Raw genomic sequence first — 18975 nt, 5'->3', positions numbered from 1 at the left:
TTTTCTCTAATAAAGACTTTTTCTAGCACTGGTTATGTAAGTGGACTTCAAAGACATAGTTTCAACTCTCGTAAATTAAATCCTCCAAACTAAAATGTCATTTCAGTCACTTTATTTTAAGGTCCAATTCTTGCCATTAACAAACATTATACGACTTTTGCCTCAATAAACTCCTAATCTACTGTTTATTAATAGTTAGTAAGGTAGTTGTTAAGTTTAGGGGTAGGATTAGGGATGTAGAATACGTTCATGCAGAATATGTGCTTTAAGTACTAATAAACAGCCAATATGTTATTAATAGGCATGCTAATAAGCAACTTTAATAGTGTGAATTGCTCCCTATACTAAAGTGTTACCATTTTTACTTATAGTTGTATTGCTAAGCAAGTTAACACAATGACAAAGTCAGGCAAGATTCTATTTAAATGAAGGTACTTTTAACACCAAGTTTGGACTGCTTTAAAAATAAGGGTATTTCTCAAGTCAGCCTGGGGCAATTTGTCACATGTGCTTTAATTGTACTTCATGTTTGTAATGAGGGAGAGATTATTAATGTTTTTATATACAGGTGTTTTTTTTTTTTGTATAAGCTATTTTTCTATCAGCATTTCGGTATTATATTATTATTATTATTATTATTTGAATGACCATGTTTGCACTATTAATATTAAATAACTGTGTTAATGATACCTTATAAAAATGCCATGCTTGTCTACTTTCTTCCTCTTATCTATGCAAGAACAGCTTGTAACACTCCAAAGAGAAAGGACAATTTGAAATTGCATCATATGACCCCTTTAAATTGGCTTGAAGTGAAGCTGTGTGCGTCAGTGATGTGTTTCCAATAGTAACGAGAAACATGTTGATCAGCGGCATGGTATTTCCCATCGTCAACAGTTGCACAATTGCTCATCTCAGTGCGTTACAAAACGTGTAAAGCCGTGTGCGCATGCGCATGTCCTGAGTCTGTGGACAGGAAGCCTGACTGAAGCAGCTGATAATCAGGCTTTGGATGTACCGGGGAGCACAACAGCCCCTTTCTGCCTGGATTTTAAAAGGGGCTTTTTAGTACAAGGACAGAAATCGACGATTTTATGAGCAGCTTGCCCGCTCGCCACTCACAGTGACTGATGGAGCTGTATTTTTATACCGATCGCTGTTTATTTTCGAGTTAACTGAGCTGCTCTTTAACAATGAAGGCCTAGAATCCAGATCCGAGGGATTTAAAGCTCTCCTCTGCCCCAGACGAGGATCAACAACACGCTCAGGTATTAATATAGCAATAAGCCTCCATAATATATACACCCGCAGAAGTGTCTTTAATTAAACTAATGTAGACATAAAATGCGTTTGAATGGGTTTTTGTAAAGGAGGGTTGGATTTGTTGAGCTCTGGTCAATTTTCTCCAAAGATTAATTCTGAATTAGAATGCTTTTTTATTTTGAATATTGCATTTAATATGTGGTATTGCAACACTAACGCTAACGGTTCGTTACATAGTAGCTGACAGATGATACAATGTAGCAAACTTATGGCGTCTGCAGATTCGAGGACATCGGCAACAGTGTCACTCAGCTCAGTGATTGCGATATTAATGCTCATTTAAAGAAACAAACGCCGTGTTTTGCCGTTAATTTCGGCTTTTCTTATTTTGCTTCGTGACATTAGCGCAGTTTTCTCGAAAAGGGTAGAGTCGTTTGGTGTTGTAAACATACAGCGGGTTGGTATCGCGTTAAAACTCGATTATAATACAGTTTACGATCAGCAACTGTGTAGCTCGTAGGTAATGTTTGATATTTCGGTTGTGCTGGTGATTTGATGTTTTTTATTTGGTTTAAATGTTTTAGATATGATGTTCTGCTTGCAGTCAGTCTTTCTGAAAGTGCTTGTGTAAATCAGGGGTTTCAGCCATCGTTTTCAGGCAGAGAGACCCTCAATCCAGATTCTTGGCCGACTAAGAAACACGATCAGTTTTTAAAAACTGAAAATAATAGTAATAGTTTATTCAATTTTATTTTATTTGTCTGATCTGTCGTTGAAATCCCTGGGTGCATGTAATACAGTACACTGCTACTTCAGATATGGGACGAAACAAGTGTTACGCTTTTACCTGCCTGTAGTTTTTCAACTAGAAATATGATTTATATCATATAGAGAGAGATTATAAATAATTTAAAGATTTTAGTTGTTCAACTAGCAACATTTCCATTATAAAAGTATTCATATTGTATAGAGAGTGATTATAGATAATTTTTATATGTATTCTTTTTCAACTAGCAATATTTCCATTATAAAATTATTTGTATTATATATAGATAGTTTTTAGATATTAATTTTTCAAATAGCAATATTTCCACTATAAAATTATTCATATTATAGAGTGAGTTTATAAATAATATATAGATATTAGTTTTCAGCTAGCAATATTTCCATTGTGAAATTATTCATATTATATAGAGAGTGATTATAGATCATTTTTAGATGTATTCGTTTTTCAACTAACAATATTTCCACTATAATATTATATATAGAGAGAGTATAAATCATTTATAGATATTAGTTTTCAGCTAGCAATATTTCCATTGTGAAATTATTCATATTATATAGAGAGTGATTATAGATCATTTTTAGATGTATTCGTTTTTCAACTAACAATATTTCCACTATAATATTATATATAGAGAGAGTATAAATCATTTATAGATATTAGTTTTCAGCTAGCAATATTTCCATTGTGAAATTATTCATATTATATAGAGAGTGATTATAGATCATTTTTAGATGTATTCGTTTTTCAACTAACAATATTTCCACTATAATATTATATATAGAGAGAGTATACATCATTTATAGATATTAGTTTTTCAACTAGCAATATTTCCATTATAAAATTAATTGGTAATATCACAGATATTACTCTTTTATATATATATATATATATATAAATATAAATTAATACATTTATAACATTAACTGCTTGTTCTGAGACTATAGCTCAATACTTTACATAAATTCACAGTATACATTAAACCTCATTAGTACTATATCTTGAATCCTGACAAAAAAAAATAAAAATAAATAAACGTTAGTTTTTCACATCTGTGTTCCTACCATTTCTGTCATAGATTTATGAAAACGGTTATCGTCACAGGCTCTGTTTTATAGATTAGTAATTTGTGCAAATTCTAAAGATATTGTTTGCAAGTTTGAGGAGGAGAGAGATTTTTCCTCATTTTAAGTGTGTAGTAACAACTGACCTATCAGTAGCCCTGTTTGAATGCACTGTCAGCAGTGAGTGAACGCTCTCTGTGATGGATTGGTTCTGTCTTGCAACATTTGCGTGTGTTCAGATGAGCAGGAAAATAGTTATATCCTAAACAATTACTCGCTAACAGGTTATTCGTCCAATTCAATGCATATTGTACGCATTATTTTTTGTTGTTGTTGTTGAATTAACAAAATCACTGGTAAATAAAACACACCTTAGTATCGATATTTTTTGTTTGAGTATCGATACTTGCGATACTCGCGTCAGTATCGATATATCGATACGCCCATCCCTAATGACGGCTGTCAGTGTGAAAACTTTGTCCCAAGCTGTTTTTGATCCATTTTGGATACGGAAGGACCATCATTTAAGTGGGACTGAAATATGCCATGGAGGGATATATAAAATATTTCAAAATAAATGTGTAAAAATACAGATCATAATGCAAACAGGAGAAGTCTCATGTTACGGTCCTTACGATCACAATGACAACATCCCGGATCAACTCTGTTCTTGTAACGTTACCGCAGTGTAAGATTAAATTAATTTACATTTAACCAGTTTAATATGGAGAGGCACTGAAATGTAGATTTTCGTTTGTGTTTTTGACCTACACTGTTCATGACGTGAGAACAGTTTGCTATTTATGCTTATACGTTAGCATTGACTCACTAACTTTAATGTTAATTTTAGCCAGAGATCCCTTGCTGAAGCACAAGATGACATCAAGGTTCTGCTTGAGTAGATGAAAATTGTAACTTAATGAGAGTATGACAATCAGAAAATGAACGTTTTCGTCTTCATTGGGATTGGGGTTGAATGCTTAGGGACATTTTTGCTCTGTTTTGTTTGGGTTCAGGAAATGTAATAAAATAAATTATATTGCCTATCTGCTGGGGATACCTGGAATCAGTGTTACAAGTACCCCAGGCGCATCGTTTTTCCATTTATTTTTTCGCATAAAAGCTTCGGATCTTTCTATGTTTCTCTATGGCGCTGAAACCTAAAGATCCGCTAGAGTACCGCTAACCGTGCAACTGATACTCGACTGTCATTGGCTCATCTGCGTTTGAGGAGAAGGGCTTACTGATAGGTCAATTATGTTTGTAGTAACAATCAACACCAGAAAAACAACTTACTGAATTATTGAATTTGATATTAAACTCTGATCAACACGGCAGGATATTCTCTCTAGTGCTATCACGAAATTTTACTACATGGAGCTGACAGTAATTACAATTACAATTACAATTACAATGCCATTGTCAGATCTCAATACATTTACGTGAATTCTAAATGTCAATATTTATAATAAATAATGTTCACTATCTGACTGTGTTCAATTATGTTGATATATAAGTATTGTAATTTTTAGGGCTGCAAAACGATTAATCGCGATTAATCGCTTCGAAATAAAAGTTTGTTTACATACTATATGTGTGTGTACTGTGTGTGTATATATTAGGGCTGTTGAATTTCGAATATTCGTCGAATTTAAAATAAAAATCCACATTTGAATGCAAAAACGTTGCATTCTAATTTTAGGTGTGCGTTAAGGAAGGCAGCCTTATCGGTGGTGCACGAGATGCGATGACGATGTAAGTGTCATTGCATTTTAATGTTTTTGTTAGCCTGTCCAGTTGAAGCCACTAGATTCGGCGCTGCTGCGTTGTTAATTACAAATATTGCGGGAAAAGAGAACATCAATGCAGAGAAGATCTTGTTTACGTCAAAACTGAAACCAAGCCGTTCACACAGAATGCATATTTCGCACATTTTATCCCGGGTTTTTTCCCCATCCCACTGCAACTCGTGTTTTTAAATGAAAAATGTACTCTGTGTGATTGGCTTTCAGCCATTTTTTATTAAACTATACATGCATACATACATGATGCCGTTTTGTTTATAGTTGTTTAAGCAACTTAATTATAATTGGTTTATAAACTTTATTTTAAACATTATGCACTTTTTTTTCTCAGATAATCATGTTATTTTATGCTTTGAATAAACGTGCATTAGTAATATTTTGCTCGATGTGCCCACTTGTGGCCTCAAGATAGAAGCCAAAAGCTTTTCTTCACCCTAACTGAAATTATGCTTTTTAAATTCGAATATAATTCAAATTTTGATAATATTTATGTACAAAATTCGAATTTAGTTTTTCAGCCATTTTGACAGCCCTACTAGTCATTTTTAAGCGATGACGATGTAAGTGTCATTGCATTTTAATGTTTTTGTTAGCCTGTCCAGTTGAAGCCACTAGATTCGGCGCTGCTGCGTTGTTAATTACAAATATTGCGGGAAAAGAGAACATCAATGCAGAGAAGATCTTGTTTACGTCAAAACTGAAACCAAGCCGTTCACACAGAATGCATATTTCGCACATTTTATCCCGGGTTTTTTCCCCATCCCACTGCAACTCGTGTTTTTAAATGAAAAATGTACTCTGTGTGATTGGCTTTCAGCCATTTTTTATTAAACTATACATGCATACATACATGATGCCGTTTTGTTTATAGTTGTTTAAGCAACTTAATTATAATTGGTTTATAAACTTTATTTTAAACATTATGCACTTTTTTTTCTCAGATAATCATGTTATTTTATGCTTTGAATAAACGTGCATTAGTAATATTTTGCTCGATGTGCCCACTTGTGGCCTCAAGATAGAAGCCAAAAGCTTTTCTTCACCCTAACTGAAATTATGCTTTTTAAATTCGAATATAATTCAAATTTTGATAATATTTATGTACATTAAGTGCTTTTGTGTTCTTTCTGTATTCAACAATGCCAAACTTATTTATTCAATATCTGCAGGCATGGCTTCACAGCTGCAGGTTTTCTCCCCTCCATCTGTGTCTTCCAGTGCCTTCTGCAGGGTGAAAAAAATGAAAGTGGAGAGCTGTGCTTGGGATGCTTCCAATGAAGCGTACAGTTCTGTGGGCCAGTACAGCTTCAACCCCGCAGCGGGCCTCCCTTTCAGCTCCTCGGGCCTGGTCTTCCCCCCAGCATCCCGGGGCCAGGTGGTGGTCCGTGCAGCAGACAGCACCGGGAGCCTCCCGCGGGGGTCCAGCCGCAGAACCTCCCACAACACGCACCACTCGGAGCACAGGCACAGGTACGGCGTGAAGAGGAAGAACGAGGAAGTGGAGAGCTCCGGAGGAGGCGGAAGCGGCAGTGGCAGCGTTCAGATTCTGGAGGAGCTCTCGGCTCCTGCTTTCTCTGTGCGGACGGGAGGAGCAGGGACCACCGCCCAGTCCATCCCCCACTCGGCCCCCACCACCAAAAGCAGCAGCTCCAACGGGGAAGGGGACTACCAGCTGGTCCAGCACGAGATCCTCTGCTCCGTCGCCAACAGCTACGAAGTTCTTGAGTTTCTCGGCCGGGGCACGTTTGGGCAGGTGGCCAAGTGCTGGAAAAGAGGAACTAATGAGATTGTAGCCATCAAGATCCTGAAGAACCATCCGTCATATGCACGTCAGGGACAGATCGAGGTATGTCATGATGGGATCTACAGTATGTTTTTGGGTTATTGTTTTCCAATCTTGGGTTATCACCTGATCAAGATTTCCTGGTATTTCATTTCCGCCTAATTTTACTGCAGAGACTGCAACTGGCATGCCTTTTTTACTTCTTAGGGCGTGTTCACACTTGGTGTCTTTTTTGACAAGAAAAACTGGACGAGCACTTTTTAAGTAAAAGCTGGCAACGTTTTGGTTACAAATAGAAGCCGAAGGCTTCTTTTGTTGCTATAACAACAGCTGCAACAGTAGCCTAGTGTGCTGCCGAAATGTCCAGTAGCCCCTCACTGCAGAACAAAGATCCAGGGGGCGGGGTTGGATCCACATCTAGGAGGTGGAGATGGTAGGTTTAGGTATATGTAAGGTGTTAGGAGTTGGATCTGGATCCAACCTCGACCCCTGGATCTTGTGTTCTGCAGTGAGGACCATCTCGAAATGTCGAGAAGAGTGTAAAAAGTTGGCTCTTGCGTTGGCTTTTGAAGTCAACGGGGAGGAGAATGTCGGTTCACAATGATGTTTGTGAACATCGCGACATTATACGGGGAAGGAAGCAGTATGGTGCTTACAACAATTTAGTCCAGGAGCTCCGGTTGGATGATGCACGGTTTGCGGCATATTTGAGACTAGATAGTAACTCCTTGTGCTCCGAAACTAGTACGCTCTATCTACTGGCTGTGTTCTCAATTTTTGTTGTTATGGAAACGACTGACTTGTCATTGGTCAGCTACCAAAAAGGCGCTTGATGTGGGGTGTTTTTTGTTTTTCAGAAAAGTTGAACTTTTTTCAACTTGAAAAGACGCTCAGAGCTGCAGAAAAAGACGCTGCCGGCAGTGGTGTTTTAGATGTTTGTGAACATCGCGACATTATACGGGGAAGGAAGCAGTATGGTGCTTACAACAATTTAGTCCAGGAGCTCCGGTTGGATGATGCACGGTTTGCGGCATATTTGAGACTAGATAGTAACTCCTTGTGCTCCGAAACTAGTACGCTCTATCTACTGGCTATGTTCTCAATTTTTGTTGTTATGGAAACGACTGACTTGTCATTGGTCAGCTACCAAAAAGGCGCTTCATGTGGGGTGTTTTTTGTTTTTCAGAAAAGTTGAACTTTTTTCAACTTGAAAAGACGCTCCGAGCTGCAGAAAAAGACGGCGGCGGTGGCGTTTTAAAAAGCGCTCTGATTCATTTTAATACTCATTCAATTTCATTTTAAAATTGTGTCTGAAAGCGAAACTCATAAAAATGCATATTCAAAAAGTTGAGTCCTAAAAATATCCACGCCTTTTGAGCGCTAATTCTTCACTGTGCATCTTTAGTAAATTGTGACCGTGCTATTTTAACGCCAAAAAGACGGTTTGCGCTGGTGCAAGGTGTTAGTAAATCTGGCCCTAAGTAATTGGACGAGCGCAAACGTTAGTAAATCGTGTTGCGTGATTCATTTTAATACTCATTCAATTTCATTTTAAAATTGTGTCTGAAAGCGAAACTCATAAAAATGCATATTCAAAAAGTTGAGTCCTAAAAATATCCACGCCTTTTCAGCGCTAATTCTTCACTGTGCATCTTTAGTAAATTGTGACCGTGCTATTTTAACACTACTATTTACTTTATTTGTCATTGACCCCTAATATCTCTTCTAGGTCAGCATATTGAACCGGCTGAGTGCGGAGAACGCTGACGAGTTCAACTTTGTCCGCTCCTACGAGTGTTTCCAGCACAAGGGCCACACATGTTTGGTGTTTGAAATGCTCGAGCAGAACCTTTACGATTTCCTGAAGCACAGTAAGTTCAGCCCACTGCCCCTGAGGCACATCCGCCCCATCCTGCAGCAGGTGGCCACGGCCCTGATGAAGCTGAAGAGCCTGGGTCTCATCCACGCTGATCTGAAGCCTGAGAACATCATGCTTGTGGACCCCATCCGACAGCCCTACAGGGTAAAGGTCATCGACTTTGGGTCAGCCAGTCACGTCTCCAAAGCCGGCTGCTCAACTTACCTCCAGTCTCGCTACTACAGGTGAGCGATTATCTGTAATCTGTACATGCTTAATGATCACACATCCCTTCAGTAGAGATTACATCCCACAGTTATGAGATCATGTTGTTGTAATAATCACCCGATTGAATCCTAAAGGTGTTTATAAAAAAAACATAGAGCCTAAATGCATAGATTATGATATGCTTTCTATCCTCAGAGCCCCTGAGATCATCCTTGGTCTGCCGTTCTGTGAAGCCATTGACATGTGGTCACTGGGTTGTGTGATTGCAGAGCTCTTTCTGGGCTGGCCGTTATATCCAGGAGCTTCAGAATATGACCAGGTTACACATGTTATGTTACTGTTATTATCAGAAAAAATATTAGCTCTCAACCTTCTCGGTTCTCTCTCAATTTTCATATAAAGAAGTAGGGCTGAGCGATATAGCTAAAAAATGTATCAACGATATAATGTTTCATATCGTTCGGTATCGATAATTATTGAAATTTTTTATAACCTTTTTAAAACAAAGAGCAATAGAATTTTTTTTTTTTTATTTAACCACTGTATTTTTAAATTAACCCAATTTATTGAGACAAACAACAAATAGTTTTTGTTTTAACAGTCAAACACACAATAAAAATTAAACAAATATCTAATTTCTAATGTTTTATATGCAGATTAAATAGGTTTTAAGGAAACTTTTGTCTTGTCTCCCGAAGCCACAGGAGGGCGCAATGAGCAAAATAATGCAGCACATTTAAATTGTCAACGCAAGGAAATAAGTCTATAAAAAAACGTGCATTACGTCTACATTAACTCATATAAATCAATATAATTTCGTAAATTGCATAAACTATTATGAACAAAACAGCATCATGTATTTATACATTGCTTAACCCAAAGAGCCGAAGCGCCATTCACACAGACTGCACTTAAAAACATTTGAGACGCAGTGAAAAGGAATAAACCTCCACAAATTCGCGTCCGTCTAAAAATGCGCTGAATATGCGTTCTGTGTGAATGGCTTGGTTTCGGTTTGAACCTAATCAAGATCTTCTCCGCATTGAGCTTCTGTATTTCTATAATATTTTGAATGAATAACACAGCAACTGCGCGTCTCGTGGGCTAGAGTATAAAAACATTAAAATGCAACAACGTCACTTACATCATCACCGCGTCTGCGTCACTCATAGCACGTGCCTATATCGTGCGCTATATCGAACATTTTTTATACCGTTATCGAAGAAGGTGTACCATCGATAAATATCGATACCGGTTTAATCGCCCAGACCTATAAAGAAGCTATGTTTTCTATACTTGTTTCCTTTTAAATTTGCGTCATGCACTGTACACGGACCCTCCTGTACACATAAAAACCAAAGTATACTTTGGCCTTTAGTATATTTGTGTCTCTGGCACTTCATGCTGGTGCTGTATGATGCATAAATATGGCGCCTTTCTGTGCAAATGAGGCTCATTGTAAAATGCGCTGTATTCATGTGGCTGGGTCACAGCAGTGTGCCAATATTGTACAGTCCCAGCAAAGTATGCCAGTCTAGGCATTTTTTGTGGATAATTTTAGAAAATTGATGTGCATAAGCTCAGATCAGTGAGGCCTGAAATCGGTAGGCTAATTTCCAAAAAGAAATGAAAAAACTGTGGTAATTGAAAAAAAAAAAAAGCAAGTTTGAAACAAAAAGATTGAATCCGTTATTATATCCTGTTTTTAGCAAACTCGGGTTTAAAGCGTTAGTTCACCCAAAAATGAAAATTCTGTCATTACTCATCCTCATGTCTTTTCAAACCCGTGAGACCTTCGTTCATCTTTGGAGTTCCCAAGTCCAGAAACGTAGCAAGGAGATCGGTAAAATAATCCATGTGACATCAGGGGTTCATCCACAATTATACAAAGCTACGAGAATACTTTATTCAACAATTCGTCTGCTCCGCATCACCCTGGTGCCATTTTGGAGAATATCCGCTGGATGTAAACAGTGTATGCTGTTCTGTGTCAGCTGCGCCACGCGGATATGTTGTTTCCGTTCAGATCAAATCACAACAACGTAGGAAACAGATCCGGCGTGACGCAGCTGACACAGAACAGCATACGAACGTTTACGTCCAGCGGATATTCTCCAAAATGGCACCAGGGTGATGCGGAGGAGACGAATTGTTGAATAAAGTCGTTATTTTTTTTCTTTTGCGCACAAAAAGTATTCTCATAGCTTCGTATAATTGCGGATGAACCATTGATGTCACATGGATTATTTTACAGAATTAATGACAGAATTTTCATTTTGGGTGAACTAACCCTTTAAGTCCAATGGGATAACATTAGCTAGCGTTTGTGGAAAAGGAAAATCCTCAGGTCAATGACTGGAAACACAACATAAGGGTTCAGATAATACCTTGACAGATGGTACAACGTGACCTTAAGGAGCTAGACCAGGCAGATTGTGCAGACATGAGGGTGAGTAATTAATGACAATTTTCATTTTGGGTGAACTAACCCTTTAAGTCCAATGGGATAACATTAGCTAGCGTTTGTGGAAAAGGAAAATCCTCAGGTCAGTGACTGGAAACACAACATAAGGGTTCAGATAATACCTTGACAGATGGTACAACGTGACCTTAAGGAGCTAGACCAGGCAGATTGTGCAGCATGTGCAGTCTTTCATGACAGACTGTATGATAAATTGTAGCCATGATTCAGCATTTACAGCCGGTCGCACATCGGACACGTAATTCTGTACTCACGTTCTTAAGGCGGCAGTCCAAAACAGTGACTCTAATCATCACCAAGACCATTAATTGGCCATCTGTGAACATGTCACACTAGGCAAGACTGAATGATTTTACCCTACAGCATCAGAAATCCTTTATGATTGCAGAAATTTACACAAACTCCTCTAGTCTTTGTACTAACTTTGACCTTTCTTATTTCCCCCCTCCAGATTCAGTACATTTCTCAGACGCAGGGATTGCCTCCTGAGTATCTCTTGAGTGCTGGCACAAAGACAAGCCGCTTCTTCAACAGAGGACCAGACTCCAGCTACCCACTGTGGAGGTTAAAAGTCAGTACCCATACTTTTATCTTTTTGGGGGTTAAAAACACACAAGTTTCTTATTTAAAAAAGGGTGGTTAATATTGTACCAGACTGACACTGATGTCTTTTTCTAGACCCCATCTGAGCATGAGGCAGAAATGGGCGTCAAGTCAAAAGAAGCGAGAAAATACATCTTCAATTGTTTGGATGACATGATGCAGGTAATTAGAAATACATGTATGTATAGGATGCAACATGTCATTAGTTTAAAAGAAATTTTCTGACTCCATCGATTGGTTTCCAGGTCAATCTGCCTACTCATTTAGAACGAACTGACATGTTGGCGGAGAAGGCGGATCGTCGGGAGCTGATTGACCTGCTGAAAAGGATGTTGCGGCTGGACGCTGATAAAAGAATTACGCCCACAAAGATCCTGGCACATCCGTTTGTGACCATGAGCCACCTGCTGAACTTCCCACACAGCTCACAGTACGTAATTTTTAAGACATCTACCCTGTTTCAAATTAAAGAAACTTGCACTGACTGATCTTAAAGGGAGAGTTCACCCAAACATGAAAATTCTGTCATTAATTACCCTCCCTCATGTCGTTCCAAACCCGTAAGACCTTCGTTCGTCTTCGGAACACAAATTAAGATATTTTTGATTAAATCTGAGAGCTCTCTGACCCTCCCATAGACAGCAAGGATATTACCACGATCAAGGCACAGAAACGTAGTAAGGATATCAGTAAAATAGTCCATGTGACATCAGGGGTTCAACCGTAATTTTACGAAGCTACGAGAATACTTTTTGTGCGCAAAGAAAAAAATAATAACAATTTATTCAGCAATTCTTCTCCCCGAGTTGCCATCTTCAGCCATTTTGGAGAGTACCCCAGAACGTAATCCGCGTCGTTTACATTCAGTAGACAGCACGCGCATGCTGAACGTAAACAACGTCGATTTAAGTTGATTACGTTGATGTTCCACAATTAGTTCTGGTACTATGAAAAGGTTCCTGCGGTGCGAAAGGCCCTTATCAGTGCCTTTGTTTTGTCTCAAGATGCACACCAGTAATGTTTTCCCTAAGGCATGTTTATAAAAATTACTTGAATGTCCTAATTGAACTATGGCCTAATCCTGGCTTAGTCGAAACCCTGTCTGTGAAACCAGGCCCTAGACTTTCAGCACCGGTTAGTTTGAAGAAATGTGTTATAAATTTGATGCTCATATCATTTTTGTAGTGTGAAGTCGTGCTTCCAGAACATGGACATCTGCAAGAGAAGGAACAGTAGCTTTGACAGTGGGAAAGCCCTGTTTGCTGCTAACGCTGTTCCTGGAACTGCAGGAAACCTGACTGTGACCTTCAGCAGCCAGCTGAACCAGCACAGCCAGGTGAGGGGAAAACCACCTGGTTAAAAATACATGCGCTGTAAGCACTTTCATAAGGATTTCCTTCAATCTTATCTGTGTTGGTAATTTTCTCAGGTTCCGTCTGCTGGTGGAGCTGTTCCTCTTCTCAACTACCAACCAGCACTTTACCAGCAGGCCACCATAAACATCCCAGGCCTGGCCCAACCCAGCATCCCCCTGCAGACCCGCCCCACTCAGCTGTGTGCTCAGACTGAACCTTTCCAGCAAACCCTCATCGTCTGCCCCCCCGCCACTATCCAAGGTGAGCCGGAGCTGGGTGCATTGTGGGTGATTTATGTCCCTTCAATAAGCCAGACTCCATCCAGTTGTAGCTAAATCACTGGTTCACTGTTTTGTATTGTTTTTTGTTAAATATCCTGTCTCAGAAACGTCAATTAAAATGGCTTGCAAGCAGTCAATTTTGGGCTTAATTGGGATTGTATTTGTTGAAATGGTGGCAAAAATTAAGATACTCATTTCAGGGTTCATACAGAGTATTGAAAGTTTGAAAAATGCATGATTTTTAATCCCTGTTTTTTATTTTATTGTAATATTTTATTTATTTGTAAGGTTTGAACTGTGCTGGAATTTTGGATATTGTCCTTTTTTCTTAAAACATCTAGTGTAATTAAACAAAATAATAAGAATGAAAAATAACCTTTTATTAAGGATTGCATCATGGATCATTTGTGTATACAGTCTCCTGAAACACATAGAACTGATAAGTAACTTAAGAATTCAACTATTAAATACATAAAACAATGTAAACATACTTTATGGATTTAATTGTCACTTAATCTACCAGTGTCTTTGCTGCTTACTTTTGATAACTTAATCATACAGATCACCACAAATTACTTGGTTAAGCATTACATCTGTTTCATTTGGCTAAAATTCGAGTTTCTTTTCCTGCTTTCTTTTCTTTTGATCTCTGGAATGGTTGCGCCCTCTACTGTATGGCCGTGAATTTGTATTTTGTTTAATTTTAGTCATTCAGAATTTTTTTGTTTGTTTTGCTGTTAGTGCAAGATGTTTTACATTTGATTATTCATTTGATACATATGTAGGGCTTCCCCATCCTTGAAAAGCACTCTGAATATCTGTTGTTGTTTTTTTCTTGAAGGGCTTCCATCTTCTAATAAAACCTCTAGCTATCCTGTCCGGATGGAGAACGCTGTTCCTGTTGTCCAGCAGAACCAGTCCACGCAGCCTCTTCAGATTCAACCCAGCATGCTGACGCAGGTAAGACATAAAGCGCATTGTTTGTGAAACGGTGGCATTATATCTAACGGTGACGTTCCGTCACTGCAATCTGACGAACTGCAAATTAATCCAGTTGAGTTGGAGAGGAAACGTCAGTCCTTAAAGTCTGCATGGACAGCTGTTCGGCTGCCGGTAAATGGCACGTGAGATCACAGCCTTGTACCCCTGACCTGAGTCTGAGCTTTTGTCTAATCTTTCCATGCTTTTTGCCCCTTTCCCTCCATGGTGCGCCTCCTCCATAGGGCTCCTGCACGCCTCTGATGGTGGCCACGCTGCACCCCCACACAGCGGGAGTGGCATCCCAGTACCCGCTGACCCTGGCACTGGGCTGTGGGGCAGGAAGGCCTGCCCTGCTGGAGCAGACAGCCACAGTGCTGGTAAAGAGAGACCCACCCAGCGCTCTACCACTAACATCATCATTTCTCAGTCTCCCATTGACTCTCTCCCCCCTCTTTGGCTCTTTCCAAAATCCTGTTTAAATGCATCTTTCTTTCTAACTCTACTCTTATTCTGGTCTCTCTATATTAATCATATCTTATTTCTCTCCGATCACTTTTTGATCTTTTTTTTATCCCTCTTTTATATTTACTTGTCTCTTTGGTGCTTTTTTTCTGGTCTCTCTGAAAATTCTGGATCCTATATGATCTCTTGTTGGTTTTTATTGCTCGCTTATTGATCTTTTTTTATCTCTATTTGATCTTTTTTTTTCCACCTCTCTTTGATAAATCTGGATCCTCTTTAATCTCTTGTTCATCTTCACTGATCTTTTGTTGATATTTTTTCATTGGCACTTTGATCTTTTCCCCCCAGATCTTTATTTGAGAATTCTGTATTCTAGTTGATCTCTTGTTGATTTTTACTAATATTTTGTTTGTTTATTTGTTTCATTGTTTTATTCTGTGACACTTTGATCTTTTTTTCTCTGATCTGACTTTGATCGTTCTGGATTCTCATTGATCTCTTGTTGTTTTTACTAATAGTTTGTTTATTTGTTTGTTTCATTCAATGAAACTTTGATCCTTTTTCCAGTCACCATCTTTTTTCTGATCTCACTTTTGTGTTTTTTTCTGGATTCTCTTTTTTTTTAACTTTTTTTTTCAATGACAATCTTTTTTTCCAATCACCATTTTTTAAAGTTCTGAGATCTACTGATCTTTTGTGTGTTTTTTATGACACTTTTGTCTTTTCTTCTGATCTTTCTCCCTCTGTTTGATGTTTGTGATTTTCCTTTTTATAATTTCCCTCATTTTCCGAGCTCTGTTTTTATTTCTGACCACTTTATTTTTCTTTCTGAGTTTTCCTCTATTTCTTTGTCTTTCAGCTCTTCCCTTTTTTTTAATCTCCCTTTCCATCTTTCTGGTCTTTTTCTTCTCTCTCTCTCTCTCTCTCTCTCTCTCTCTCTCTCTCTCTCTCTCTCTCTTTCTCTCTCTGTATTTCCAGTCTTTCTGCTCGTTCTCCCTTTCTTTTCCCTCTCAGTCCCTCCCTCATCGTTCTTTCTCAGTGCAGGTCTGCTGCAGGCATGGGAGGCATGTGCTGACTCTTCTGTGCTTTGCTTGCAGCTTCTTGTTGTATGAATATATTTTTTATATCCCTCCTTTGACCTCCCACCCCTCCTCCTCCTCCCAGCCCCACCGTCTGTTTGGCCCTCCTTCTTCTCTCAGGGGAGGAGACTGACCTTGTCTACAGCTCAAAAACACTCGCAGCCATGTTCCTCTCCCTCTCATAGCCATGTCTGTCCGCAGGTACTCTAGTGCTGCCCATACTGGCATGGCAGATCTTTTGGAAATGCTCAGTGTTTTCTGACTATTTAACAGCCATGATTCTTCCCAACAGGTTGCCGGACTACTCTTTCCTGCCCCCCATCTTTAATTTTTAAGGCTTGTGTGTGATTTATGCATGCTGTGCTTGTCTTGGCTTTTAAAATCATACAAAATGGCTGTGCTACATCTAAAGCTGCCTTATGCTCCGGGAGAGAATTGCAGATTTTTATTTTGTGCGTTGATGATTTTTTATTTATTTTCTTGGTGTTCAATTTTAATTGTGTGCAGGGATGTCACATCAACATGTTAGTTGAATTTCCTCATCATCCTGGCATGACTCAAATGTTTAAATTCAGATTTAAATGGCCATAGATGTGTCAGTCATTGTGTGGTGCAGATTTGGTCATAGCTGTTTTTACGTACTATTCATTTGCCAGTGAAACATTGTTCAAATTTTATCGACATTCAGTGACTTTTCCATTTTCCTAAGTCCCAGTGTCACTCAGGCAGATATGTTGTCGTCCTCCAGCAGGCCTGGCCAGCGGGAACCCAGCAGATCCTCATACCCTCTGCATGGCAGCAGGTGCCTGGCATGACCATCCACAACTCCAGCCACCAGCCCGTAGTGACCGAATCGCCTCTGGAGACCCTGCTGTCTGAGAGCTCCACACAGCTGACGTCAAGCTGGAGGTAAATGTTTAGGAAGAATCGTAAACTTTTATTATCTGCACACAATGTCAGTACGATAGATGTTTGAATGTGCTCAATACCGATTGATGGGTTGTTTCCTGCAGGGCGTCTCAGAGCGGTCAGCACAATGGCGTTGTCCAGCAGAGCCCACACATCCTTAGCGGCCTTAATCTCACTCATTCTCTCAGTCGAGGAACGTCTGCGGTCACACGGTCACAGAACAAGAGGAGCAGAATCTGTTGTGACACTGGCAGCAGGTATTGGGCCATTTACTTTTGACACTCAAATGTCAATGGTGTGTTTAGTATAGTTTGAAAAAAAAATGTGTTTTTGCTTGGAATGTGTGCTTGTACCATTTAAAAATAAATAAATTAATAACATGATTTGACAAACTAATGCAAGGACATTTCAGTTGGTTTTTGAGGGTGAAAAATCTTCTGTTTCTGTATTCACAGCAGTGCTCTGGTGAGCTCTCAGTCATTCAGTGCTATTCTCACTCAGCCCATCATTATCTCTGACACCCCGAGTCCTGCTGTCAGCATCATCACCATACACAGTGACTCTGAAGATGAGGATGAGAGGAAGTTCCACCCTGCTAGGTGAGTGAGGTCACTTCCTGGTATGATTGCCATGTTTTCACATACACAACAAAAAGTTTGTGGTAAGCAAGATTTAAAAAATTAATTATTACAAATAAACAGTGTTGGGAAGGTTACTTTGGAAATGTTCAAGTGTACTGACCTACTTTTGATTTATTTGTCCAAAATGTGGCATATTTTGTCCGCATAGGCTATAGAATTCAGTTTGTATGACTGGATTCTACGAACCAGTCTGTGTTTTCTGCATCGCGGAAATTATAGGGCCCTATGTCTCAGAGAAGTCAGTGCAATTTGGGAAAGAAATCAATTAAATCTGTATGTGGATGTGTGTAAATATTCAAATGTAATCCCCTTTGTAATTGTTAACATTTTCATAAGTAACTGTAATTTAATTACACATTTTTTCTTAGTAACTAAGTGATTACAGTTACATTTATTTTGTAATTAAATTACGTAACGCCGTTACATGTAACTAGTTACTCCCCAACACTGCAAATAAATAAATAAATAATACTTTTATTCAGCATGGATGCCAGAAATTGATCGACAAGACAATTCAATAGTGTTTCAAAAGATTTTTAAAAATCCAGTTTTCCACACAAATATGAAGCAGCTCAACTGTTTTCAACTGATAATAATCAGAAATGTTTGCTGAGCAGCAGATCAGCATGTTAGAATGATTTCTGAAGGATCATGTGACACTGAAGACTGGAAAATTCAGCTTTGCAGCACAGGAATAAATTACATTTTAAAATGTATTAAAATAGAAAAGTTATTTTAAATGATACAATATTTTGCAGTATTACTGTATTTTTACTGTAAATAAATGTAGCCTTGACTTCTTTCAGAAATATCTTATCTTTTGAACTGGAATATATCCATTTAATGCAAAATAAGTTACAGTCTGACAATAGCCCCTTTTACACAGAAATTCCAGTAAATTGCTGTACAATTACCGGAACAACTTTACCGGTAAATACAAAAATGTGCTGTTCACACAGGCAACGATGTTCCATCTTTTTACCGGTATTTTTGATAAGGTCCTGTTCGCACATGATCTCTTAACAGTAATTTACCAGTAAAGTCTGTATGTGTGGAACTGGAATATATCCATTTAATGCAAAATAAGTTACAGTCTGACAATAGCCCCTTTTACACAGAAATTCCAGTAAATTGCTGTACAATTACTGGAACAACTTTACCGGTAAATACAAAAATGTGCTGTTCACACAGGCAACGATGTTCCATCTTTTTACTGGTATTTTTGATAAGGTCCTGTTCGCACTTGATCTCTTAACAGTAATTTACCAGTAAAGTCTGTATGTGTGAAAGAGGCTAATGTCCGATTCCTCTTTTCACAATGTGAAGTAGCTCCATATAATTTCAGTGAAACACATTTTTAAATCATTTAATCCATGTGAAATTTTCTAAATAACTTT

The 18975-nt window shown here is 38.6% G+C and overlaps 1 protein-coding gene across 5 annotated transcripts in view; it reads left to right on the top strand.

Moving 5' to 3' along the window:
- Window positions 1-956: 956 nt before the first annotated feature.
- The window catches only part of LOC107699342 (homeodomain-interacting protein kinase 1-like), an 18841-nt gene continuing 822 nt past the window's right edge, over window positions 957-18975 (top strand). The window contains exons 1-14 of one of the 5 annotated variants that reach the window (XM_016500571.1): window positions 957-1268; window positions 6135-6762; window positions 8429-8802; window positions 8981-9104; window positions 11719-11838; window positions 11946-12032; window positions 12116-12300; window positions 13056-13206; window positions 13300-13486; window positions 14348-14466; window positions 14730-14864; window positions 16777-16937; window positions 17042-17194; window positions 17393-17536. In XM_016500571.1, the coding sequence (XP_016356057.1) occupies window positions 6157-6762; window positions 8429-8802; window positions 8981-9104; window positions 11719-11838; window positions 11946-12032; window positions 12116-12300; window positions 13056-13206; window positions 13300-13486; window positions 14348-14466; window positions 14730-14864; window positions 16777-16937; window positions 17042-17194; window positions 17393-17536 (2546 nt within the window). In that variant the 5' untranslated portion in view covers window positions 957-1268; window positions 6135-6156. Of the gene's footprint in view, window positions 1269-6085; window positions 6763-8428; window positions 8803-8980; window positions 9105-11718; window positions 11839-11945; window positions 12033-12115; window positions 12301-13055; window positions 13207-13299; window positions 13487-14347; window positions 14467-14729; window positions 14865-16776; window positions 16938-17041; window positions 17195-17392; window positions 17537-18975 lie in introns of all 5 variants that reach the window. The other 4 variants (XM_016500570.1, XM_016500569.1, XM_016500573.1 and 1 more) reach the window with 4 other exon arrangements.

This window comes from Sinocyclocheilus anshuiensis, unplaced genomic scaffold (assembly GCF_001515605.1).
Source record: "Sinocyclocheilus anshuiensis isolate Anshui unplaced genomic scaffold, SAMN03320099.WGS_v1.1 scaffold42, whole genome shotgun sequence".
NCBI classification, from domain to species: Eukaryota; Metazoa; Chordata; class Actinopteri; order Cypriniformes; family Cyprinidae; genus Sinocyclocheilus; species Sinocyclocheilus anshuiensis.
The sequence above is the reverse complement of the archived record's forward strand: the minus strand, read 5'-3'. Positions and strand labels throughout refer to the sequence as shown.